This window comes from Bufo bufo, chromosome 2 (assembly GCF_905171765.1).
Source record: "Bufo bufo chromosome 2, aBufBuf1.1, whole genome shotgun sequence".
In the NCBI taxonomy this organism is placed as follows: domain Eukaryota; kingdom Metazoa; phylum Chordata; class Amphibia; order Anura; family Bufonidae; genus Bufo; species Bufo bufo.
The window spans coordinates 565,802,988-565,828,645 of NC_053390.1; the positions used below are offsets into that span (position 1 = coordinate 565,802,988).

At 44.3% G+C, this 25,658-nt stretch overlaps 1 protein-coding gene across 1 annotated transcript in view; it reads left to right on the plus strand.

Moving 5' to 3' along the window:
• Positions 1-25,658, plus strand: part of LOC120991688 (melanopsin-B-like) — a 177,428-nt gene that overhangs the window by 23,304 nt on the left and 128,466 nt on the right. The window contains exons 3-4 of the mRNA XM_040420485.1: positions 18,018-18,189; positions 24,632-24,781. Coding sequence (XP_040276419.1) covers positions 18,018-18,189; positions 24,632-24,781 — 322 coding nt within the window. The remainder of the gene's footprint in view (positions 1-18,017; positions 18,190-24,631; positions 24,782-25,658) is intronic.

Consider the following 25,658-nt stretch of genomic DNA (forward strand, 5'->3'; position numbering starts at 1 on the left):
CCACGACCATGTCCACGTCCCTTACTAGATGTTTTCCTCATTGTTACCGTTCACCACAATAATAAAAAAATTATTTGGCCCAATGTATTGAATTCAAATTCAGGCCTTTTTTTACAGGCACCTAACACTATCTGGCTATCTATTTAGGTACCGTATTACACTAATACAGGCACAGCAGTAACGACAGATTTAGCTGAATATAAATTGTAGGCCTAGTATTTAGGCACTGGATGACAGGTATACGTTTACGGACAGAATTAGACTTGGAAATGCACGGTAGCGTGTGAAGTTATTGAGGATGACCCTATCAGCACCTTCAATCTAATATACCTTTTTATGGATAGATTTAAACTTGGCCTGATACAGCAGAAACCACTGATTTAGGGAATTGCTAAGTTGGGAATTGTATTTCAACCCAGAACAAAAATATATCCTTTGCCAGACAGTAGACAGTATTACAATTGGCTAGCCACAGCTGAAACACCAGATTTAGGGTACTGCTATTTTGGCAATTGTATTTCACCCCTCAATAAAATAGCAAGCACAGCCAAGCACCTGATGTAGGATATAGCAAAAAGAAAAAAACACACTATTGATGGTTAAATGCATTTGGTGGCAGCTTGTGCTGGCGCACCACAAGACACAAAATGGCCGCCAATTACCCCAGAAAAAAGTGACAGAAAAACGCTCTGGGCAGCCTAAAAACAGTGAGCAATTAAATAGCAGAGGTTGAATGATTTACAGCTGTAGATCGATCACTTCATTAAGTGTTTTTGAAGAGTAAATCACTGCCTAATCGGGCCCTAACAGCAGCAGTTGCATCCTATCCCTACACTGATCAGAGCAGAGTGACGTGCGGCGCTACGTGACTCCAGCTTAAATAAAGGCTGGGTCACATGCTGCACTGGCCAATCACAGCCATGCCAATAATAGTCATGGCTGTGATGGCCTCTTGGGGCAAGTAGTATGACACTTGTTGATTGGCTGCTTTGCAGCCTTTCAAAAAGCGCCAAGAAAGCGCCGAACACCGAACCCGAACTTTTACGAAAATGTTCGGGTTCGTGTCACGGAAACCCCAAAATTCGGTACGAACCCGAACTATACAGTTCGGGTTCACTCATCCCTACCCTTTAGGTGTTTCACAGAAAAATAAAGCAAAATGGAGGTGAAATTTAAAAGTTTCTGTTTTTGCTGATTTTCCATTTTAATCTATTTGTTCCTGTAAAACAGCAGGGATTAACAGGAAAACAAACCTCAAACCGCAAACTGCTGTATGGGCACACAGCAGGGCGCAGAAAGGAAGAGAAGATTTTTCAGAAATAGTTTTCAGGCGCCATGTTGCATTTGAAGAGACCCTGAGGTACCTCTACAGTGGAAACCCCCAATAAGTGACCCCTTTTTGGTCACTCTACTGAATTTAAATGCTGTAGCTTTTCAGGTATTAGTCCCATTCCTAATACCAACCAATGCCAACCATACTTTATCTGCTGGTGTATAAGGCTGGGTTCACACGAGCGTGTCCGGATTAGGTCCGGATGCGTCCCGATGTGTTGCTGCAAACCCGCGCAAGTAGGAATGCAATTGCAGTCAGTTTTGACTGCGATTGCGTTCCGATGTTCAGTTTTTATCGCGCGGGTGCAATGCGTTCTGCACGCGCGTGATAAAAAACCGACTGTGGTACCCAGACCCGAACTTCTTCACAGAAGTTCAGGTTTGGGTTAGTTGTAGTGTAGATTGTATTATTTTCCCTTATAACATGGTTATAAGGGAAAATAATAGCATTCTGAATACAGAATGCTTAGTACAATAGCACTGGAGGGGTTAAAAAAAATAAACAAATTAACTCACCTTCTCCTCTGGTTCGCGAAGTTCCCGGTATGATGAGTTGTGGGCTAAAGGACCTTTGGTGACGTCAGATCACATGCTCCAATCACATGGTCCATCACCACGTTAACCATGTTATAAGGGAAAATAATACAGTGAATAGACTGTCACCTAGCAACCATGCGTGAAAATCGCACCGCATCCGCACTTGCTTGCGGATGCTTGCGATTTTCACGCAACCCCATTCACTTCTATGGGGCCTGCGTTGCGTGAAAAACGCAGAATATAGAGCATGCTGCGATTTTCACGCAACGCACAGGTGATGCGTGAAAATCATCGCTCATCTGAACAGCCCCATTGAAATGAATGGGTCCGGATTCAGTGCGGGTGCAATGCGTTCACCTACCGCATTGCACCCGCGCGGAAATCTCGCCCGTGTGAACGCAGCCTAAGGTATACAAGAACATGGCCTGAACATAACAAATCAAAATATTACAGATACCCCCAGGTCTGGTGTAGTGTAAAAACCCTGAAGAAATGACCCAATTTTTGAAACTACACCCCACAAGAGGTGTAGTGAGCACTTTGATCCAACAGGTGTTTCATAGAATTTAAAAAACACTTGGCAGTGAAATTGAAAAATTAAAGGAGATTATTACACATTTTCTCCTGAATATGGTAACACCCCATATGGGCTTGTAAATGGCTGAATGGGCAGACTGCAGAACTCAGAACGGAAGGAGCACTATGAGACATGTAGAGCAGATTTTGCAGAAATGCTTTTCGTGTGCTATGTCGCATTTTAAGAGAACCAGCGGTACCTCTATAGTGGAAATCTACAGTGAAATCTTGCGTGGTGCTGGCCAGCGTGGTGATGTCATATGTCACCGCGCATTACATTTCGAACTGGATTTTCAAGCAAGATGGCGGAGATGGCTGCGGCGGCCTCTTCGAGCTCAAATGGATTAGGTGAGTATGATTTTTTATTTCTACCGCCATTTCAGTGAAAATGGATTTGTTACAAAGTAATTAACACTGAAGACGACAGTATACTACTACAGAGGGATCTGGATAGATTGGAGGCTTGGGCAGATAAGTGGCAGATGAGGTTTAACACTGACAAATGTAAAGTTATGCACATGGGAAGGAATAATGCAAGTCACCCCTACATACTAAATGGTAAAACACTCGGTAACACTGACATGGAAAAGGATCTAGGAATTTTAATGAACAGCAAACTAAGCTGCAAAAACCAGTGTCAGGCAGCTGCTGCCAAGGCCAATAAGATAATGGGTTGCATCAAAAGGGGCATAGATGTCCGTGATAAGAACATAGTCCTACCACTTTACAAATCGCTAGTCAGACCACACATGGAGTACTGTGTACAGTTCTTGGCTCCTGTAAACAAGGCAGACATAGCAGAGCTGGAGAGGGTTCAGAGGAGGGCAACTAAAGTGATAACTGGAATGGGGCAACTATAGTACCCTGAAAGATTATCAAAATTAGGGTTATTCACTTTAGAAAAAAGACGACTGAGGGGAGATCTAATTAATATGTATAAATATATCAGGGGTCAGTACAGAGATCTATCCCATAATCTATTTATCTCCAGGACTGTGACTGTGACAAGGGGACATTCTCTGCGTCTGGAGGAAAGAAGGTTTGTACACAAACATAGAAGAGGATTCTTTACGGTAAGAGCAGTGAGACTATGGAACTCTCTGCCTGAGGAGGTGGTGATGATGAGTACAATAAAGGAATTCAAGAGGGGCCTGGATGTATTTCTGGAGCGTAATAATATTATAGGCTATAGCTACTAGAGAGGGGTCATTGATCCAGGGAGTTATTCTGATTGCCCGATTGGAGTCGGGAAATTATTTTTTATTCCCCTAAAGTGAGGAAAATTGGCTTCTACCTCACAGTTTTTTTTGACAGGCCGAACTGAATGGACAAATGTCTTTTTTCGGCCTTATGTACTATGTTACTATGTTACTATATTACTATGTTACATTGAAGCACAAGGAAATTTGGCTTCAAATTTTCCCTGGATTTCAGATCGAAGTTCACTTTGAATACTTCACTCAACAATAATTCTAATGTAAAAAATTTCAGAAGCAATTCAAATTGGTTTCAGGCCATGGCATTCCTGTTAATTAGGGCGTGGTACAAAACATCTGGTCCTAATGCAGCTCGAGCCCCCAAAATTTCTGCTGCATTTACTGGGGTCCAACCCAGGGTTCGACTAAATGGTGATGTGGGTTTCTGGTTAACAAATTGTTTGGTCCACCATTAAATTTTTAAAATCTTCAGAGAAAAAGATTTTTGAAAAAAAAAAATTTGGCGAAGCCCCCAGTGACAACCTGAATGCCGGAGCTGCCCACAAACTCCGGAGTTTGAGGCTGATAATCCTCCAGGAATGAGGTCCATATGGGATCAGTTTGGGGGGCTGCCTCAGCTGTTGTTCTGGTGTGCCTTCTTGAGGGTCCCTCATCACTTGATGATGAGGAGGAGGAAGAAGAGTAGAGGAATGTGGCATCCTCTTCTCCCTTGTTGGCCATATACATTTAAGAGGCAAGAATAGTGCATGCTTCTTCCTCAGCTGAATACACAGTTTTGGATGAAAGGTCCATTTTTATTTTTATTGGGGTGTGTGATATAACATGTGTAAAATGTGCATATATTTTATTTATTCCCAGGGGTGTGTATGTTATGCTTTCACGTGTGAAGGGGCTTGTAATAAATTTCAAACTGAATTAGGCTACTTTCACACTAGCGTTCGGGGATCCGCTTGTGAGCTCCGTTTGAAGGGGCTCACAAGCGGCCCCGAACGCATCGGTACTGCCCCAATGCATTCTGAGTGGATGCGGATCCGCTCAGAATGCATCAGTCTGGCAGCGTTCAGCCTCTGCTCCGCTCAGCAAGCGGACACCCAAACGCTGCTTGCAGCATTCGGGTGTCCGCCTGGCCGTGCGGAGGCAAACGGATCCGTCCAGACTTACAATGTAAGTCAATGGGGACGGATCCGTTTGAAGATGACACAATATGGCTCAATTTTCAAACGGATCCGTCCCCATTGACTTTCAATGTAAAGTCTGGACGGATCCGTCTGAACTACTTTCACACTTAGAATTTTTTCTAAGCTATAATGCAGACGGATCCGTTCTGAACGGATCCAAACGTCTGCATTATAGGAACGGATCCGTCTGTGCAGACCGCAGACGGATCCGCTCTGAACGCAAGTGTGAAAGTAGCCTTAGTAGAAAGAAAAAGAGGGGGCGGGAAATGAAGATAAAAATTTAGTTAAAAATAGGCTTTCATACACCTCCTACAAAATCTGCACAGAAAACGGAGCACATACGCCATCAGTAATAATTATCATACTGATCGTCGCTCAGCGGATGCAGGACGGACGAAAGCAAATGTTGCGTGTGTGCAAAAACTGTAGTTTAAGAATTTACTACTTGCAAAATCTGAACAAGGCTGAGAGAAATATATATGTATATATATATTGTGTCACAGTGAAGGGTATTGTCTGGGAAAACAGGTATTTTCCTCTCAGTATGTGCTGCTGGACTAATTGGCGGCCAGGTGGGGTCAAACACCGGACTGGATCTCAGGTGCTGTTCCGGGGTTTTGGCAACACCTAGCTGCCAGATGTTTTGTACCACGCCCTAATTAACAGTAAAGACAGTTGTGCTGAGTTGGAGGGCCGAGACCCGTGTGTAGGGGAAACAGCCCTCCTAAAGCCTACTTATGGACTTGACGAGGCAGAACTGCCAGGAGGGTGTGAACTAACACCCAGGAGATAAGGTGACTTTCTTGCTTTATGAACTTTTCGTGTGTGTGAACAAACACCAAGACTGCAAAATGACTTGCGTTTTGTGCTATACCTTATGTGTGAATAAACACTGAAGCTTTGCTTTACATACTGTTTTTTGCCTCTTTACTGTGTCAGCTTACCCTGCCTGCCAGAGCGAATCCCTACAATTGGTGGAGGATGCGTGCAATCGCAGTGAGGCTGGCGTAAAGCCTAAATATTTTTGTTGCATTTTTTGGGGAGTCTGTTGTATGTCCTGGATTAAGCCTGCTAAGTTGCAACCAGCATCACGGGACAAGATGGAGGAGATGATGAAGCAGCTGGTGCAGGCCAACCAAAGGCAACAACAGGCCATGGAGCAGCAGCAGGAGACTAACAGACAACTGCTAGAGGCTAATCAGCGACCGCAAGAAACGAACCAGTGGCTGCTGCAACACGTGATGGCCTTAGAGAAGACAGGAGTATCTCAGGGAGTCTACGATGCCCCGCGGCGATCCCCAAGATGGCACTGACTGATGACGTCGAAACCTACCTGGCGGTGTTTTAAAAGGTGGCCATGAGGGAGAGTCTAGTGGGCTGAGGTCATCGCTCCGTTCATGGCGTCAGGACCCCAATAGGTTTACTTTGATTTACCGGATGAGCAAGCGGCAGACTACTATAAGGTCAAGGGTGAGATCCTGGCGAGACTGGGGGTGAATGTGTTGATCTGAGCCCAGCTTGTGCATCAGTGGGAGTTTAAACAGGCTGAGCCAGCGAGACCCCAGTATTATAATTTGCTTCATCTCTTGCAAAAATGGCTACCACCTGATGTACTGAGTCCTACTGCTATGCTGGACCGTATTGTAGCTGACAAATTCTGGAGGGCATTGCCACAACCCCTCCAACGCTGGGTTGGCCAGACGTCTCCTACTAGTGCCCTATAGATGGTGGACCTGGTCGAACGGTATGGGGCTACTGAGGAACTCCAGGGTTGAACTCTGGGGAAGGGTTTAACAAAATCCAGAAAATCCCCGCCCCAGAGCCGGTGGCCTGAGATGAGAAAGACCGCATGGGATGTGCCCTTTGGGGATTGGAACCCGATAATCTGCTGGCAGTGTCATAAGCCCGGCCATGTACAGGCTGACTGTTCCCAACTGGTCGAGCACATGGACATAAACTTTGAGTATCGACAGTCATGGTATCCCAGAAGGGTCAGTGCGTCAGACACTCCAGAAACTCTCAATAACGAACCTTTGTGTCAGGTTTAGGTGGGAGTCACTCCCGTGGTGGTGCTGCTGGACTCAGGGAGTCGGGTGACCCTTGTGAGGGCTTCCCTGATGCAACCCACTGAGTTTATGGGCCGGAAAGTCGAGGTGCTCAGCGTACATGGAGATTTAAAAGAGTACCCCACTGCTCTGGTGTCCCTAAGTACGTGTGCCGGCAGGTGGATCCATGAGGTGGCCGTAACCATGAGCATGCACTATGATTTGATATTAGGAAGAGACTTTCCGTTGTTCCCAGCCCTGTGGCCGGCCGTTGTACATACTGATCCCCGAGAGATAGGGAAAGCTCCAGTAGCGAGGCCTGTCCCAGTTGAGGTGTTAGAACACAGGAAACCCAAGGCTGAGGGGCCCATGGTAAGTCCGGTGGATGAGGGGGAGACAACCCTACGGAATAAGATTGGAAGATAGCTCAGCAAGCCCAGAGTCGGACCTATAATCGAGCATCTGGGGTCCGTAACTTTATCCAGGGAGATACGGTTTTGGTTTGTAGACTGCCTGTGGACAGTAAGTTCTGCACTAGGTGGAAGCGGCCCTACGAGGTACTCGAGAAAATTGGAGGTGAAAGTCGGAGCAGGTTTACCATGTTAATTTACTCAAACCTTGGACAGATAGGGAAGTGGTTGCCACAGTAAAAATTGCTGACAGCCTCTCCTCTAAACAGGCTCAGGAGGCTAGGAGGCCAGGGAATTCATTAGTTGGAACACAGATGTGTTCCTGGACCTCCTTGGACACGCTTCCACAATTTGGCATGACCTTGTCACTGAGCCTCAGGTGAAAGTCCGGCTAAAACCATACCGGGTAGCCAAGGCTTGGCGACAAGCCACAGTAGAACACAGGGCAGGTGGGTTGCAGGGAACTAAGGATGCCCTGTCCCAGTTGCACTGTTTGGCATGTGTTCACCCCCTCAGGGTTGAAAAAAGGGGGGGTATGTGACTCAGTGAAGGGTATTGTCTGGGAAAACAGGTATTTTCCTCCCAATGTGTGCTGCGGGACTAATTGGTGGCCAGGTGGGGTCAAACACCGGACTGGATCTCAGGTGCCGGTCTGGCGCTTTGGCAACACCTAGCTGCCTTTAAAAGACAGCTGGGAACATCAGCAGAGGGGATCTCTCTGTGTTGAGATCTGAGGCTTGTGCCGAGTTGGGGGGGTGAAACCCGGGTGTAGGGGAAACTTATGTGTGAATAAACACTGAAGTTTTGCTTTACAAACTGGTTTTTGCCTCTGTACTGCATCCGCTTGCCCTGCCTATCTGAGCAAATCCCTACAATATAAATATATATACAGTACAGACCAAAAGTTTGGACACACCTTCTCATTAGAGTTGAGCGAACACCTGGATGTTCGGGTTCGAGAAGTTAGGCCGAACTTCCTGGAAACGTTCGGGTTCGGGATCCGAACCCGACCCGAACTTCGCCCCGAACCCGAACCCCATTGAAGTCAATGGGGACCTGAACTTTTCGGCACTAAAAAGGCTGTAAAACAGCCCAGGAAAGAGCTAGAGGGCTGCAAAAGGCAGCAACATGTAGGTAAATCCCCTGCAAACAAATGTAGACATAGGGAAATGAATTTAAAAAATAAATAAATAAATAAAAAATTAACCAATATCAATTGGACAGAGGTCCCATAGCAGAGAATCGGGCTTCACGTCAGCAGATAATCAGTCTCTTCATGCCATAGCAGAGAATCTGGCTTCATGTCAGCAGAGAATCAGTCTCTTCATGCCATAGCAGAGAATCTGGCTTCATGTCATAGCAGAGAATCAGGCTTCACGTCACCCACCACTGGAACAGGCCACTGTCACATATTTAGGCCCCGGCACCCAGACAGAGGAGAGAGGTCCCGTAACAGAGAATCTGGCTTCATGTCAGCACAGAATCAGTCTTCATGTCATAGCAGAGAATCAGGGTTCACGTCACCCACCACTGGAAGAGGCCACTGTCACACATTTAGGCCCAGGCACCCAGGCAGAGGAGAGAGGTCCCGTAACAGAGATTCAGGCTTCATGTCAGCAGAGAATCAGTCTTCATGTCATAGCAGAGAATCAGGCTTCACGTCACCCACCACTGGAACAGGCCACTGTCACATATTTAGGCCCAGGCACCCAGGCAGAGGAGAGAGGTCCCATAACAGAGATTCAGGCTTCATGTCAGCAGAGAATCAGTCTTCATGTCATAGCAGAGAATCAGGCTTCACGTCACCCACCACTGGAACAGGCCACTGTCACACATTTAGGCCCAGGCACCCAGGCAGAGGAGAGAGGTCCCGTAACAGAGATTCAGGCTTCATGTCAGCAGAGAATCAGTCTTCATGTCATAGCAGAGAATCAGGCTTCACGTCACCCACCACTGTAACAGGCCACTGTCACATATTTAGGCCCCGGCACCCAGACAGAGGAGAGAGGTCCCGTAACAGAGATTCAGGCTTCATGTCAGCAGAGAATCAGTCTTCATGTCATAGCAGAGAATCAGGCTTCACGTCACCCACCACTGTAACAGGCCACTGTCACATATTTAGGCCCCGGCACCCAGACAGAGGAGAGAGGTCCCGTAACAGAGATTCAGGCTTCATGTCAGCACAGAATTAGTCTTCATGTCATAGCAGAGAATCAGGCTTCACGTCACCCACCACTGGAACAGGCCACTGTCACATATTTAGGCCCAGGCACCCAGGCAGAGGAGAGAGGTCCCGTAACAGAGATTCAGGCTTCATGTCAGCAGAGAATCAGTCTTCATGTCATAGCAGAGAATCAGGCTTCACGTCACCCATCACTGGAACAGGCCACTGTCACATATTTAGGCCCAGGCACCCAGGCAGAGGAGAGAGGTCCCATAACAGAGATTCAGGCTTCATGTCAGCAGAGAATCAGTCTTCATGTCATAGCAGAGAATCAGGCTTCACGTCACCCACCACTGTAACAGGCCACTGTCACATATTTAGGCCCCGGCACCCAGACAGAGGAGAGAGGTCCCATAACAGAGATTCAGGCTTCATGTCAGCACAGAATTAGTCTTCATGTCATAGCAGAGAATCAGGCTTCACGTCACCCACCACTGGAACAGGCCACTGTCACATATTTAGGCCCCGGCACCCAGACAGAGGAGAGAGGTCCCGTAAAAGAGATTCAGGCTTCATGTCAGCACAGAATCAGTCTTCATGTCATAGCAGAGAATCAGGCTTCACGTCACCCACCACTGGAACAGTCCACTGTCACATATTTAGGCCCAGGCACCCAGGCAGAGGAGAGAGGTCCCATAACAGAGATTCAAGCTTCATGTCAGCACAGAATCAGTCTTAATGTCATAGCAGAGAATCAGGCTTCACGTCACCCACCACTGGAACAGGCCACTGTCACATATTTAGGCCCCGGCACCCAGACAGAGGAGAGGTTCATTCAACTTTGGGTTTCCCCGCAATATAATGGTAAAATGAAAATAAAAATAGGATTGAATGAGGAAGTGCCCTGGAGTACAATAATATATTGTTAAGGGGAGGTAATTAATGTCTAATCTGCACAAGGGATGGACAGGTCCTGTGGGATCCATGCCTGGTTCATTTTTATGAACGTCAGCTTGTCCACATTGGCTGTAGACAGGCGGCTGCTTTGTCTGTAATGACGCCCCCTGCCGTGCTGAATACACGTTCAGACAAAACGCTGGCCGCCGGGCAGGCCAGCACCTCCAAGGCATAAAAGGCTAGCTCTGGCCACGTTAACAATTTGGAGACCCAGAAGTTGAATGGGGCCGAACCATCAGTCAGTACGTGGAGGGGTGTGCACAGGTACTGTTCCACCATGTTAGTGAAATGTTGCCTCCTGCTAACACGTTCCGTATCAGGTGGTGGTGCAGTTAGCTGTGGCGTGGTGACAAAACTTTTCCACATCTCTGCCATGCTAACCCTGCCCTCAGAGGAGCTGGCCGTGACACAGCTGCGTTGGCGACCTCTTGCTCCTCCTCTGCCTTCGCCTTGGGCTTCCACTGGTTCCCCTGTGACATTTGGGAATGCTCTGTGCGGTGTGGGGCCTGTCCCCCAAACATATGAGTTTTAGAACGGCCTGCTGACATTTACCCCGGGCTGTGCTGAAGTTGGTGGTGAAGGTGTGTGGCTGACTGGATGAGCAGGTGGAAGAAGAGGAGGAGGAAGCTGAGTAGGAGGAGGAGGAGACAGAAGGCAAAGAATGTTGCCCTGCGATCCTTGGCGGCGGAAGGACGTGCGCCAAACAGCTCTCCGCCTGGGGCCCAGCCGCCACTACATTTACCCAGTGTGCAGTTAGGGAGATATAGCGTCCCTGGCCGTGCTTACTGGTCCACGTATCTGTGGTTAGGTGGACCTTGCCACAGATGGCGTTGCGCAATGCACACTTGATTTTATCGGACACTTGGTTTTGCAGGGAAGGCACGGCTCTCTTGGAGAAGTAGTGGCGGCTGGGAACAACATACTGTGGGACAGCAAGCGACATGAGCTGTTTGAAGCTGTCTGTGTCCACCAGCCTAAATGACAGCATTTCATAGGCCAGTAGTTTAGAAATGCTGGCATTCAGGGCCAGGGATCGAGGGTGGCTAGGTGGGAATTTACGCTTTCTCTCAAATGTTTGTGAGATGGAGAGCTGAACGCTGCCGTGTGACATGGTTGAGATGCTTGGTGACACAGGTGGTGTTGGTGGTACATCCCATGTTTGCTGGGCGGCAGGTGCCAACGTTCCTCCAGAGGCGGAGGAAGAGGCGGAGGAGGCGGCAGCAGCAGAAGAGGTAGCAGGGGGAGCCTGAGTGACTTCTTTGTTTTTAAGGTGTTTACTCCACTGCAGTTCATGCTTTGCATGCAGGTGCCTGGTCATGCAGGTTGTGCTAAGGTTCAGAACGTTAATGCCTCGCTTCAGGCTCTGATGGCACAGTGTGCAAACCACTCGGGTCTTGTCGTCAGCACATTGTTTAAAGAAGTGCCATGCCAGGGAACTCCTTGAAGCTGCCTTTGGGGTGCTCGGTCCCAGATGGCGGCGGTCAGTAGCAGGCGGAGTCTCTTGGTGGCGGCTGTTCTGATTTTGCCCACTGCTCCCTCTTTTGCTACGCTGTTGGCTCGGTCTCACCACTGCCTCTTCCTCCAAACTGTGAAAGTCAGTGGCACGACCTTCATTCCATGTGGGGTCTAGGACCTCATCGTCCCCTGCATCGTCTTCCACCCAGTCTTGATCCCTGACCTCCTGTTCAGTCTGCACACTGCAGAAAGACGCAGCAGTTGGCACCTGTGTTTCGTCATCATCAGAGACGTTCTGAGGTGGTATTCCCATGTCCTCATCATCAGGAAACATAAGTGGTTGTGCGTTAGGGCATTCTATCTCTTCCACCCCTGGGGAAGGGCTAGGTGGATGCCCTTGGGAAACCCTGGCAGCAGAGTCTTCAAACAGCATAAGAGACTGCTGCATAACTTGGGGCTCAGACAGTTTCCATGATATGCATGGAGGTGATGTGACAGACTGATGGGCTTGGTTTTCATGCGCCATCTGTGCGCTTTCTGCAGAAGACTGGGTGGGAGATAATGTGAACGTGCTGGATGCACTGTCGGCCACCCAATTGACTAATGCCTGTACCTGCTCAGGCCTTACCATCCTTAGAACGGCATTGGGCCCCACCAAATATCGCTGTAAATTCTGCTGGCTACTAGGACCTGAGGTAGTTGGTTCACTAGGACGTGTGGCTGTGGCAGAACGGCCACGTCCTCTCCCAGCACCAGAGGGTCCACTAACACCACCACGGCCATGTCCACGTCCGCTTCCCTTATGAGATGTTTTCCTCATTGTTCCCGTTCACCACAATTTTGAAAATGGCAAATTTGGGAATAGTTTTTCAACCCAGAACAAAAACTGTGCTTTTACGGTCACTACAAATAATTTGACCAGCTAAAACAGTACAGATTTGGTTGAATAGAAATGTGAGGCCTATTTTTTTCGCGCTGTGTGACAGGTATACGTTTAATCACAGAATTAGACTTGTATCTGCACGGTAGCGTGTGTGTTAAGTTTTTCTGAATGACACTATCAGCACCTTGAATCTAAGATATCCTTTTTGGGATAGATTTAAAGTAGGCCTGATATAGCAGAAACTACTTATTTTGAGAATGGCAAATTTGGGAATAGTTTTTCAACCCAGAACAAAAACTGTGCTTTTACGGTCACTACAAATAACTTGACCAGCTAAAACAGTACTGATTTGGAGGAATATAAATGTCAGGTCTATTTTTTAGGCGCTGGGTGACAGGCTCAACTTGCCCCTGATGTAGTATATGGCCAAAAATTAACCACACTGTTGATGGTTAAATGCACTTGGGTGACACAGGCTCAGCCTGCACCTGATGTAGTATATGGCCAAAAATTAACCACACTGTTGATGGTTAAATGCACTTCGGTGACACAGGCTCAGCCTGCAGCTGATGTAGGATATAGCAAAAAATAACCACACTATTGATGGTTAAAAGCACTTGGTGGTAGCTTGTGCTGGCGCACCCCAAGCCACAAAATGGCCGCCGATCCCCCCAGAAAAAAGTGATATAAAAACGCTCTGGGCAGCCTAAAAAAAGTGAGCAATTCGATATTAGCACTTCAATGATCCACAGCTGGAGATCGATCACAGAATGAAGTCTTTTGGAGGAGTTAATCTGCCTAATCTCGCCCTAACGTCGCAGCAGCAACCTCTCCCTATGCTTGAATCAGCAGAGTGACGTGCAGCGCTACGTGACCCAAGCTCATATAGAGGCTGGGTCACATGCTGCACTGGCCAATCACAGCCATGCCAATAGTAGGCAAGGCTGTGATGGCCTCTTGGGGCAAGTAGTATGACGCTTGTTGATTGGCTGCTTTGCAGCCTTTCAAAAAGCGCCAAGAAAGCGCCGAACACCGAACCCGAACCCAGACTTTTACGAAAATGTTCGGGTTCGGGTCCGTGTCACGGACACCCCAAAATTCGGTACGAACCCGAACTATACAGTTCGGGTTCGCTCATCCCTACTTCTCATTCAAAGAGTTTTCTTTATTTTCATGACTATGAAGGCATCAAAACTATGACTTAACACATGTGAAATTATATACATAACAAACAAGTGTGAAACAACTGAAAATATGTCATATTCTAGGTTCTTTAAAGTAGCCACCTTTTGCTTTGATTACTGCTTTGCACACTCTTGGCATTCTCTTGATGAGCTTCAAGAGGTAGTCCCCTGAAATGGTCTTCCAGGAGTTCCCAGAGATGCTTAGCACTTGTTGGCCCTTTTGCCTTCACTCTGCGGTCCAGCTCACCCCAAACCATCTCGATTGGGTTCAGGTCCGGTGACTATAGAGACCAGGTTATCTGGCGCAGCACCCCATCACTCTCCTTCATGGTCAAATAGCCCTTACTTTCAAAGTTTTCCCAATTTTTCAGCTGACTGACTGACCTTCATTTCTTAAAGTAATGATGGCCACTCGTTTTTCTTTACTTAGCTGCTTTTTTCTTGCCATAATACAAATTCTAACAGTCTATTCAGTAGGACTATCAGCAGTGTATCCACCTGACTTCTCCTCAACGCCACTGATGGTCCCAACCCCATTTACAAGGCAAGAAATCCCACTTATTAAACCTGACAGGGCACACCTGTGAAGTGAAAACCATTTCAGGGGACCACCTCTTGAAGCTCATCAAGAGAACGCCAAGACTGTGCAAAGCAGTAATCAAAGCAAAAGGTGGCTACTTTTAAGAACCTAGAATATGACATATTTTCAGTTGTTTCACACTTGTTTGTTATGTATATAATTCGACATGTGTTAATTCATAGTTTTGATGCCTTCAGTGTGAATCTACAATTTTCATAGTCATGAAAATAAAGAAAACTCTTTGAATGAGAAGGTGTGTCCAAACTTTTGGTCTGTACTTTATATATATAGTAAACCCTAACTACTAACTATTATTTTTTTCCGACAGGGAAAAAAAAGACTATGCCAAAAAAATTTGCACAGATGAGATTTAAAAAAATAATCCTGGGCAGAAAAACTGAGCACAAGTGTTGATCAGAGACGTTTGCATCAATCAGTGCTTGGCGATCACAGTTCGCACACAGAAAAACTAGTGCAGAGCTGGAAAAAAAAGACAAAAAAACTGTCACAGATAGCTTGGCATCTGACGACTATGGACAGGAGAAAAGTGTAGGGATTGGAATAAGGACTTAGGGGGAGATTTATCAAATTAGTATAAAGTAGAACTGCCTTAGTTGCCCATAGCAACCAATCAGATTTCACCTTTCATTTTTAATAAATCCTTTGGAAAATAAAAGGTGGAATATGATTGGTTGCTATGGGCAACTAAGCCAGTTCTATTTTACACCAGTTTGATAAATCTCCCCCTTAGTGAGTACGGATCAGGGATCTGGAACTACTGCAGATGAATAAAAAAAAAAATCTGTGATCACGGCAGCATATCCAGACAATCTTTTTTTTTACAGCAACACTGAAGAGCACTGAGGATCACCTGGGTTGGTGGACCATAAGTCCTCTCTGCATGCAGTCACCAACTAGAATGGCTGCTTGCAGCGAGGTCCTTCCTGTTCCCTCTGCCTCTCTTAGGCCTCTTTCACACGGGCATTGCGTGTGAGGGCCGGATAGGATGCGGGTGTGTCGCGGGAAAAACGTGTGCGATTTTGCCTGCAAGTGGGTGAGTTTTGTATGCGATTGCGTTGCATATTCTTCAGTTTTTCCCGCGCAAGTACAATGCATTTTGCACGCCCGTGAGAAAAAACTGAATGTGGTACCCAGACCCAAACTCGGACTTCTTTACTGAAGTTCGGGTTTGGGTTAGGAATTCAGTAGATTTTATTATTTTCCCTTATAACATGGTTATAAGGGAAAATAATAGCATTCTTAATACAGAATGCTAAGTAAATTAGGGATGGAGGAGTTAAAAAAATAAATACAATTTAAACTCACGTCATCCACTTGTTCGCGCAGCCCGGCTTGTCTTCTTTCTTCTTCTTTGAGGACCTGGGAGAAAAGGACCTTTGGTGATGTCACTGCACTCATGGTGATGGACCATGTGATGAGCGCAGTGATGTCACGAAAGGTCCTTTTCTCCCAGGTCCTCAAAGAAGAAGAAAGAAAACAAGCCAGGCTGCGCGAACAAGTGGATGAGGTGAGTTTAATAAAAAAAAAATTAACCCCTCCATCCCTAATTTATTTAGCATTCTGTAATAAGAATGCTATTATTTTCCCTTATAACCATGTTATAAGGGAAAATAATAAAGATCGGGTCCCCATCCCGATCGTCACCTAGCAACCATGCATGAAAATCGCACCATATCCGCACTTGCTTGCTTCACATCACGCATTGCACCCGTGCAAAATTCTCGCCTGTGTGAAAGGGGCCTTAAGCTACTTTTACACTCGCGTTTTAGCTTTCTGTTTGTGAGATCCATCATGGGCTCTCACAAGCATTTTGCTGTCCGCTTGACAAAACTGAGCCAAACGAATCCGTCCTGGCACACAATGTAAGTCAATGGGGACGGATCCGTTTTCTCTGACACAATCTGGCACAATAGAAAACTGATCCTTCTCCCATTGTGACTCAATGGAGTTCATGACGGATCCGTCTTGGCTATGTTACAGATAATACAACCGGATCTGTTCATGACGGTTGCACGCGGTTGTATTATTGAAACGGATCCGTTTGTGCAGATCCATGACGGATCTGCCCAAAACGCGAGTGTGAAAGTAGCTTAACACTAGCATTGGCTGGTATAGCATACCAGCCAATTGCAGTGCTAACAGGGGATGCCAAATCCTGATGTCTCCTGTCTAACCTTGGGGTGATTGGTGCTGTCCATTTCAGCACTAATCACCCATGACGGAGCCCACCTGCGGCTCCCTCACTGGTTTTTACAGCGAGGAAGCTCTGATTGGCTGGTCTGCACTGAATGGCCAATCGCAGCGATCAGGACGGCAGATACAATCTCTTTGGACCCTTAACTAAGATGGTTGCTCGTCAGGCAGAACAGCCATCTTAGCCTGGTCAGTGTGCAATTAGGACTGGTGACCAGTTTTTTGTTGCGCAGTACAGCAAGTAACATCCTGCAGCGCTGTACATGTACAGCACTGGTTGTCTAGGGGTTAAAGGGTTGTGCAGTAGCATACTATTAATGAAATATGTTCAACAGTTAAACTTTTCAAGAGCACCCATGTCTCGACTGCTTCCAACTGCAGATCAGGGGTGTCAGAAGTTGGACGTCTGCCAATCTGATATTGATTACCTATGCTGGGCAGGAATAAGAGTCCCTATGTATTGCAGTAAATTTTAAATTACCCGCTGCCTTGTGACTGCTGTCATCAAATCTTTGTTACTGTTTACCTGTATTCTGTGTAGCTGCAACTATAAACTGATGGTCATACTGCCAGCAGCTCTAAGCACTTTACTGACAGATATCATTTTACTCAGGTACTTTACAATTCTTGCATTAAAGGAGAAGTAAAGGATCTTTTTAATTCCCTCCCTCCCCAGTGATACCTGTGAAGACACCTAAAATTACCACTTGCCACTCCATTCTGGCTCCATGGCTCCTTGACTGATCTTCCTGTTCCCACTTTCAACTTCCTGTAAGAACGAGGTCAAATCCGTCGATGACTGGCCTCAGCAGTGACATGTCCCCAGGTGGCACATGATCCAGCAAAGGCATGTATTTTGGAGACACACTGAGACCAGTCATTGTCTGCAATGACACACATCACCCTGTCCATGATGTTGACAGGCAGGGACCGGAAGTTCTGTGAGGAACAAACGCGGGAACAAAGGAGTGGAACAGAGCGGCGGGGAGCAGGTAAGTATAGCCTTTACAGGTACTGCTGTGAGGAGGGGAAATAAAGAAAAATACTAGATATTTTTTAAGTATAGGTTATTTTGAGTTTTGTATATATTTTTTTTATTTCTCCCACTTGTGGGGATTCGGACATTATATCATTGAATTACATTCTAAACAATATTTAAAACGCCATCAATTTTCATTTTATACCAGATACAGTAGCTGTGGCTTCCATGCTTCCCACAGATAGAAATGCATGTACTGCATCTCCTTAATTTGTCGTTTAATAATTGCTTATTCATTTTTATTAGGTTCCTATGTGCCTGAAGGTTTAATGATATCATGTACTTGGGACTATGTCACATCTACAGCTGCAAATAAAAGTTACACTATGATGCTGTGCTGCTGTGTCTTCTTCATCCCACTTATTGTGATATTTCACTGCTATCTGCTCATGTTCCTGGCAATCAGAAGTACCAGTAGGTAAGACCCTAGTGATAATAACTCATCTTCTTGCTTATGACTAGACATGTGTATATATATATATATATATATATATATATATATATATATATATATACATACATACATACTGTATATTAAAGGGTTATTTTACTTCAGCAAATGGCATTTATTGTGTACTGTAGACAAAGTTAATACAAGGCACTTACATGACTTACTAATGTATTGTGATTCTCCATATTGCCTCCTTTTCTGACTTGATACATTTTTCTATTGCATTATACACTGCTCGTATCCATGGTTATGACTACCCTGCAATCCAGCAGTGGGGGACGTGTTTGCGAACTATAGGAAAAAGAACCAGCCTCTCCTGTGGTGTGGGAGCGTGCATAGGTAGGTGCTTTTTCCTATGGTGTGCAAGCATGGCCAGCACTGCTGGATTGCTGGTGGTCATAACTTTTAGTTACAAGCAGTGTATAATGTGATGGAAAAAGAGGAAGGCAATATGGACAATCACAATACATTAGTAAGTGCCTTGTTTTAACTTTGTCTATATGATAAATGCCATTTGCTGAAGTGAGACAACGCCTCTAATTAGGGATGAGCAAATCGACTTTGGATGAAACATCTGAAGTTGATTCGCATAAAACTTTGTTCTAATACTGTACGGAGCAGGAGCTCCGTACAGTGTTAGAATGTATTGGCTCCGATGAGCCTAAGTTATTGCTTGGAACCGAACCCGAGTTCAGGAAATGGTTTCTTACAGTACAAATTAATTTATGAAGTTATTACGCAATAACCTCTGCTCATCGGAGCCTATACATTTTAATACTGTACCGAGCTCCTGCTCCGTACAGTATTAGAAGGAAGCTTTATCCCTACCTTTAATGATTGGTTTATCAGGACTGAGCTGCAAGACCAAAAAGCAGCCTTACATATTTAAAGCGGTTCTTGGGAATTTACATATTGATGACCTATCAGGACAGGTCATCAATATGTAAATCCTGGAGAATACCTTTAACATCAGCAGATTCCAACAATATGATTTGTCTGGGTCTGCCCAGCTGTAAGTTGTAAGAGGAAACAACATTGAAGTGAAGCCAAAGCTGCCTTGCAGACTAGGAAAGTCAAGGAAGATACAATGCATTCAGAAACTCCTCAGATCTTTCACTTTTTTCACATTTTGGTATGTTGAGGCTTGTGCTAAAATAAAAAAATAAAATAAAGTTTTCCCCCATCAATCTACACTCAATACCCCATAATGACAAAGTAAAAGCAGCATTGGAGAAAAAACTAGAATGTGGCATGGACACAAGTATTCAAACCATTTTCTATGAGTCTTGAAAGTTAGTTATCAGAGATTCCTATTTCTCTTGATCTTCTTTGAGATGTTTCTATACCTTGATGGGAGTCCACCTGTGAAATACTCAGTTGATTGGACATGATTTGGAATTGGAAAGATGCACCCCTGTCTATATAAGGACTTCACAACTGACAGTGTATATCAAAGCAAAAAACAAGCCATTAAAAAACTGCCTGTAGAGCTCAGAGACAGGATTGTGTGGAGGCACAGATCTGGAAAAGGGTAAGTAATTGGGCGAGAAGGGCCTTGGGAAGAAAGGGGATCGAGAACCCAATGGCCATTCTGGCTGAGATCTAAAGATCCTGTGTGCAGATGGGAGAAACTGCCAGAAGGTCAACCATCAAGGCAGCACTTAACAAATCTGGGCTTTATGGAAGAAAAGCTGTCACCGCCACTTCTGTGAGAAGGTCTGACAGACGTCCTTTTCTACCTCTTGCATGATGTTCTTTGTTTTGGTTTCACTTTGTCATCTCATTTCCTTCTCCCAGGTGTCACCTATTTAGACTAATCCTCTTTCCTTTATATTCCCTCCCATACTGCCTCACTTTGCAGTTTATACTACTTCCTGGATTTGAAGTGTTCACTGCTGGAGACTTCTGTTGCTGCTTGTTCAGATAAGTCCTTTAATGTATTGTATTTCCTTGCTGGCTTGATTCTAGGTGACCCTGACTCCCTCCGTATTAAGTGCAGGGAGCCGGTGGTCGTGTCCCCTCACTATTATAGGGTTTTCAGGTGTCACACAGTCTAGGTACGAGGGCATGCAATCGTCTATCTCTGAGACCCTTGTATGTGCTTAGCAGTCAGGGTGAGCTCTTAGGGTTTTATAGGGGTCACCTTTATGCTCCTTAGTTTGGGATCAAGCCAGTCGGATGTTTATCCATAACTTCCAGCTATCTGCAAAATCATCCGTGACAGAAGCCAGAAAAAGCCATTCTTCAATAAAAGACACTTGAAATATACCATCCCTGGTGAAGCATGGTAGTGGCACCATCATGCTGTGGGGGTGTTTCTTAGCAGCCGGGACAGTGAGACTGGTCAGTATTGAGAGAAAACTGAATGGAGCTAAGTATGGAGATATTTTGATTAGGCTGAATGTTCACTTTCCAAGAAGACATTGACCCTAAAATGGTTGTCCACTGATGGTCCCCATCCAACTTGTCAGAGCTTGAGAGGATCTGTACAGAAGAATGTCAGAAAATCCCCAAATTCAGGTGTGCAAGCCTTGTGGCATCATAGCCAAGAAGACTGGAGTCTGAAATCTCTGCCAAAAGTACTTCAACTAAGTACTGAATAATTATGTCAATATAATATTTAGCAAAGATTTCTAACATTCTATTTTCACTGTACCATTATGGGGTAATGAGTGCAGAATGATAGGGAAAAACCTGAACTTGTTTTTTTTATTTTAGCACAAGGCCGTAACGTAACAAAATGGGAAAAAAGTAAAATGTCTGAAGAGTTTCTGAATGTATTTTAGCTGTCATCTAAAGAAATGTTCAGCAAAGAACTATTTGTGTGTAAACAGGGTACTGCTCATTGTAAACCTTTGTGGTTTTCCATTACATACTATCCAAAAGTTCAATAAGTTCAATTCAATTACTACAGTTATTTTGGTGAATGCCTTCTGAGACTGAAGCAATCTAGTTAGTTTTACAGCTCTCTTTGACACAGAATTCATAGAAAATGAAATAAGAAGATCAAATGCAATCCGCAAGAGTCTGAATCTTTGAAGTAATAAATGGATTAGTCTCCAAAACACCCTCATTGACAACATTTAATTATGCACCCAGATAGAAATGTCAGATTGCTGCAAAACTCAGCATGCAGTTCTGTCTCAGGCAGATACAGTATGTAAATAATTACCGGTGTGGTCTGATTAGACATTGGATCTTGCCACAAGAAGGTGTAAAAGTGCTTCTCCTGCTGTCTTATAAAAAGGCTCTCAGAGGCTACTTTTGGGTAGTGTAACTTTTTGTGAGAGATCGTTGACTTCTAGTCATACCTCTGCGATGCACTCTAAGACATTTTGTCCAATTGCTAGACTTTGAGAGGGGGTACATCATTGGACAGAGGGAAGCAGAATTGTAATTTTGACTAATTGCCATCATCTGATCTGCTCTGACCCAGCTGTTAGGAGTTGTTGGGAGCAGTGGTTACGTGGGGGCACACACAGACAGACTTCCAGTAAAGAGCATTGTTTGAGCCGCCAACAAGCATGTGCTGCTCCCACAGTTTCGTTATCCACCATTCAGACAAAGAGGACACCATCATTGCATAGCCCTGTCCCTGGCCAGGGCCATTTTCAGGCGTATAGCAGAAGGAAATTTGCTGTCAGGGTCCCCATTACGTGTCCTGCCATTGACTGCCAGCCACCGTCACCTTTGTTTGCAATGGTGTCGTGAACAAGACACCTGGACTGCTACACAGACTGGGACCATATCATCTTTCGGCAACAAATCTAGGTTCTGTTTGGGATCTGACAATGATTGGATTCAAGTATGGAGTCCTAGTGGTCAGCGCCTTAATCCTACCTTTGCTTTGGGGCGACAGCTGGCATTTTTCAGCAAGATAATGCTCACCACACACAACTAGAATTTACCAAGAATGTCTCTGCTGGATTGCAACACTTTCTTGGCCTGCCCAGTCTCCGGATTTATCGCCATTTGAAAATTTATGGGACTAACTGGGATGCCAACTTCGGTGACCTACGAGTGTGCAGGGTCTATAGGCCCAGCTGCAACATCTGTGGGCAAATGTGCGGCAGGATACTATATGGAACCTGTATGCCTCTATGTACAACTGTATCTCTTCTTGTATCCAGGCTTGAAGCAGCCCAACAGGGTATTAGAGCCTCCTTTCAACTGTACAGTTTTCCCCAATGTAACATTGTAATCACTTACATATATCATTATATTCACACATATAAAGTTTAATTAATTTTTAACAACTCCTTCTTGGTGCGTCATTTTTTTTGTCAATGAGTGTGTAATGGGTATTTATTTTGGGACATAAAAAGTTGCAAATTATGGCAAACGGCATATTTTTTTCATAATTATAGAATTTTTGAGCTTCTCTGCACTTTTCAAAAATGTCAAGAAAAGGGGAGGGGCCAGTGACAAGCGACAAGATTTACTATAATTTCAATCAGAAACTGCTGTAAATTATAGTTCAAATCTACAAGCTCGTAGTTGGTGTAGATTTGAATTTCTGCCACATAGACTGTCAGAAGATGTGTCACAGTTATTGAGAGGCTGATGCCTCTTAATAAATTTGGTGCATCTCACTCCAGCTGACTTTTACTAGTCTGGCATATGAAACGTCCATCTTAGTAAATCTGTCCCATTGTGTTATATAATAAATTAGTGATATTGTGTATATTTAAAGGGCATCTCTCAGCAGGATCAACCCTATCGAACCAACCATAATGCCTAGTTGACCCTGAAATGACCGTGCTGATAAAAACATACCTATTGCTATTTTGAGGAATAATTGTTTTTAAAAAAAATGCAAGTTAAGGCTTAAATTCCTCAAGGGCGTGTCCTAGTCACTTTGTTCACCTTAGCTCCCCTGCTCTACTTCCCTGGACACTCCCCCCCTCCATTTCATTAAAAGGGCCAAGATTTTGTTTTGTCAGCTCGTCTCAGCCTGTAATCCTGTCCCTGCACTGTTCCTTTCATCCTCAGCACATGCACAGTAAATCTTACTGTCCTGGCCCCTGTTGATTCTGCTGACATATGCCCTTTAATATAACTTTTATTACATTGCCATATCCCTTCCACAGGTCACCTTTTGGAATTTTGTCAGGCTTTTTGTCTATTTAAATCTCAACTGTGACAAGAAGCCATTTCCAACTGTGAGCTTCTAACATCCTTATTGTTGAGCTCTCTCTAAACTTCTTGGTTCTAAGTTTTGTGAAAATGGCTACAGAATAGAGTATTTGTACATCTCTATACATCAAGCTCACTTGTCCTTGTTACTGACTACAGCTCGCATGAACCTTATTTAGAATTAGATAAAAAATCTGTTCCAATGTTTTCTAGTGGAGCAGCTGCTAAGGAGTTTTAGACCCCGGTCTTAATAAAGCCCATAGCTGTCGGAGGAACCACCTAAGTTATGAATTAATAATTTATATCAGCATCTATTTTTAAAAAAATATATAATTCAGCAATTTTTGCATTGGCCACTAGGCCTAACAATAGGTCAAGATTTCCTGTTCTGTACAGGAAACTTTTCAGTAGCCATCTCATTATCATCACAGGCAGAATTACAATGACAGCTATCACCTCTGTATAGATAACACTGGATCTACTGTACCATTCACACTACTCCCTCTGAACAGTCACATACTGTAGAATGCATAGAACACTGTCCCATAGAAGTCAATAAGGTCCCCTCCTGTCAATTTTGTCTGTGTCCCATGTGGATACTCTGAAAAAACATAGTGTAGACATATTTAGGCCTAGTGGCCAGTGTGATTTTAGGATTATTTTTAAATAGAGATAGAGACATGGAACATTAAATAAAAAAAACATATAAATTCTAAAAAGTATGTTAAATAAACTTTTGGATTTAATCAATGTCACATTTCCTTTAAGAATCTTTGTATATTTTTAAAGTGACTAAACTTAGCACTAATTGGCATATTTTAATACAGTTATGGGTGGAATCTTTAAAACAACAGTAACGTTTACCTGTTTGCTAAATGGATACAAGGACACACCTCAGACATAATGCATATATCTTGTAAAAAGAAAAATTAAACATCCAACTTAGGTAAAACTTCTTAGGCTTTAATAATACCAGGAAAAATACACTGTTTATCCATTATAAGCCTATGAGTAAGGGCTTTACTTGGTCCAAAATGCGTAAGAAGTGTGTGTTTTTTTCCGTACTGGATCTTAACTGTTATTTATCAGATGCTGGATTTTTCTGTTTAGGAGTTCAGGGTGGAAAAAGTTTACTTGAGTACTAAACTATCCATAAAAATAAGCATTTAATACATAATGTAAAAGTTAATAAGGATCTTGACTCATAATTGAAACCAATGCCCAGATGTTCCAGTTTATGTATGTGTGGTATTAATTGTATTATTTTTCTCAGGAACGTTCAGAAGCTAGCATCCTGTGGACGGCAAACCTTGATATCTATGAAAAATGAATGGAAAATGGCAAAGATTGCATTTGTCATTATAGTTGTCTACGTGTTGTCTTGGTCTCCTTATGCATGTGTCACATTGATTGCATGGGCTGGGTAAGTGAAATAATAATAATAATAATTTATGTGAGTATTGGGCTAAAGGGTTATCCCACAAAAAGTATTACTGCACAATCACTAAAATATTTTAAATTAAGTATTATTGCAATATACATGCAATACAAATATTGCTTGTTTTTATGTTCATTTTCCCCTGTGGTAAAGCCTTCTGCTGTTCACCCTACTAGACCACCTTTTCCTGAATTCAGAGGTGGACTAACATGCTCAGTAGCTTCCCTGCTCCCTTCCCCTCAATGCCGATGTAGTCATCTTATAGAGAAGCAGGTAAAGCAGCCCAGATACCTTTATTTCATTCATCACTACTTCTAAATCCATAAAAGGATACAGCTATATATTTTTCTAGACAGTAGAGAAGGAAATTGTGGGAAATGCAATTGCTTAATGAGCTGCTAACCACCCACAGAAATGCAAACAAGTTATTCAGATATGTTAATTAAACAAGTTTTACATTTATGAGATACCCCCTTTAACATGTGTCTGTCACGGATGGTTTTGCAGAAAGCTGGGACTTATAAATAAACATCCGACTGGCTTGATCCCAAACTAAGGAGCATATGGGTGAGCCCTATAAAACCCCTAGAGCTCTTCCTGACTGCTATGCCAATGCAAAGGTCTTTATGGTAGACGATTGCATGCCCACGTACCTCATACTGTGTGACACCTGAAAACCCTATAATAGTGAGGGGACACGACCACTGGCCCCCTGCACTTAATACGGACGGAGTCAGGGTCATCTAGAATCAAGCCAGCAAGAAAACACAAATAAAGGAAAAGGACTTCTATGAGGAATCAGCAGTAGCAGCCTCCAGCAGTGAACAACTCATCTAGGAAGAAGTATAAACTGCAAAGTGAG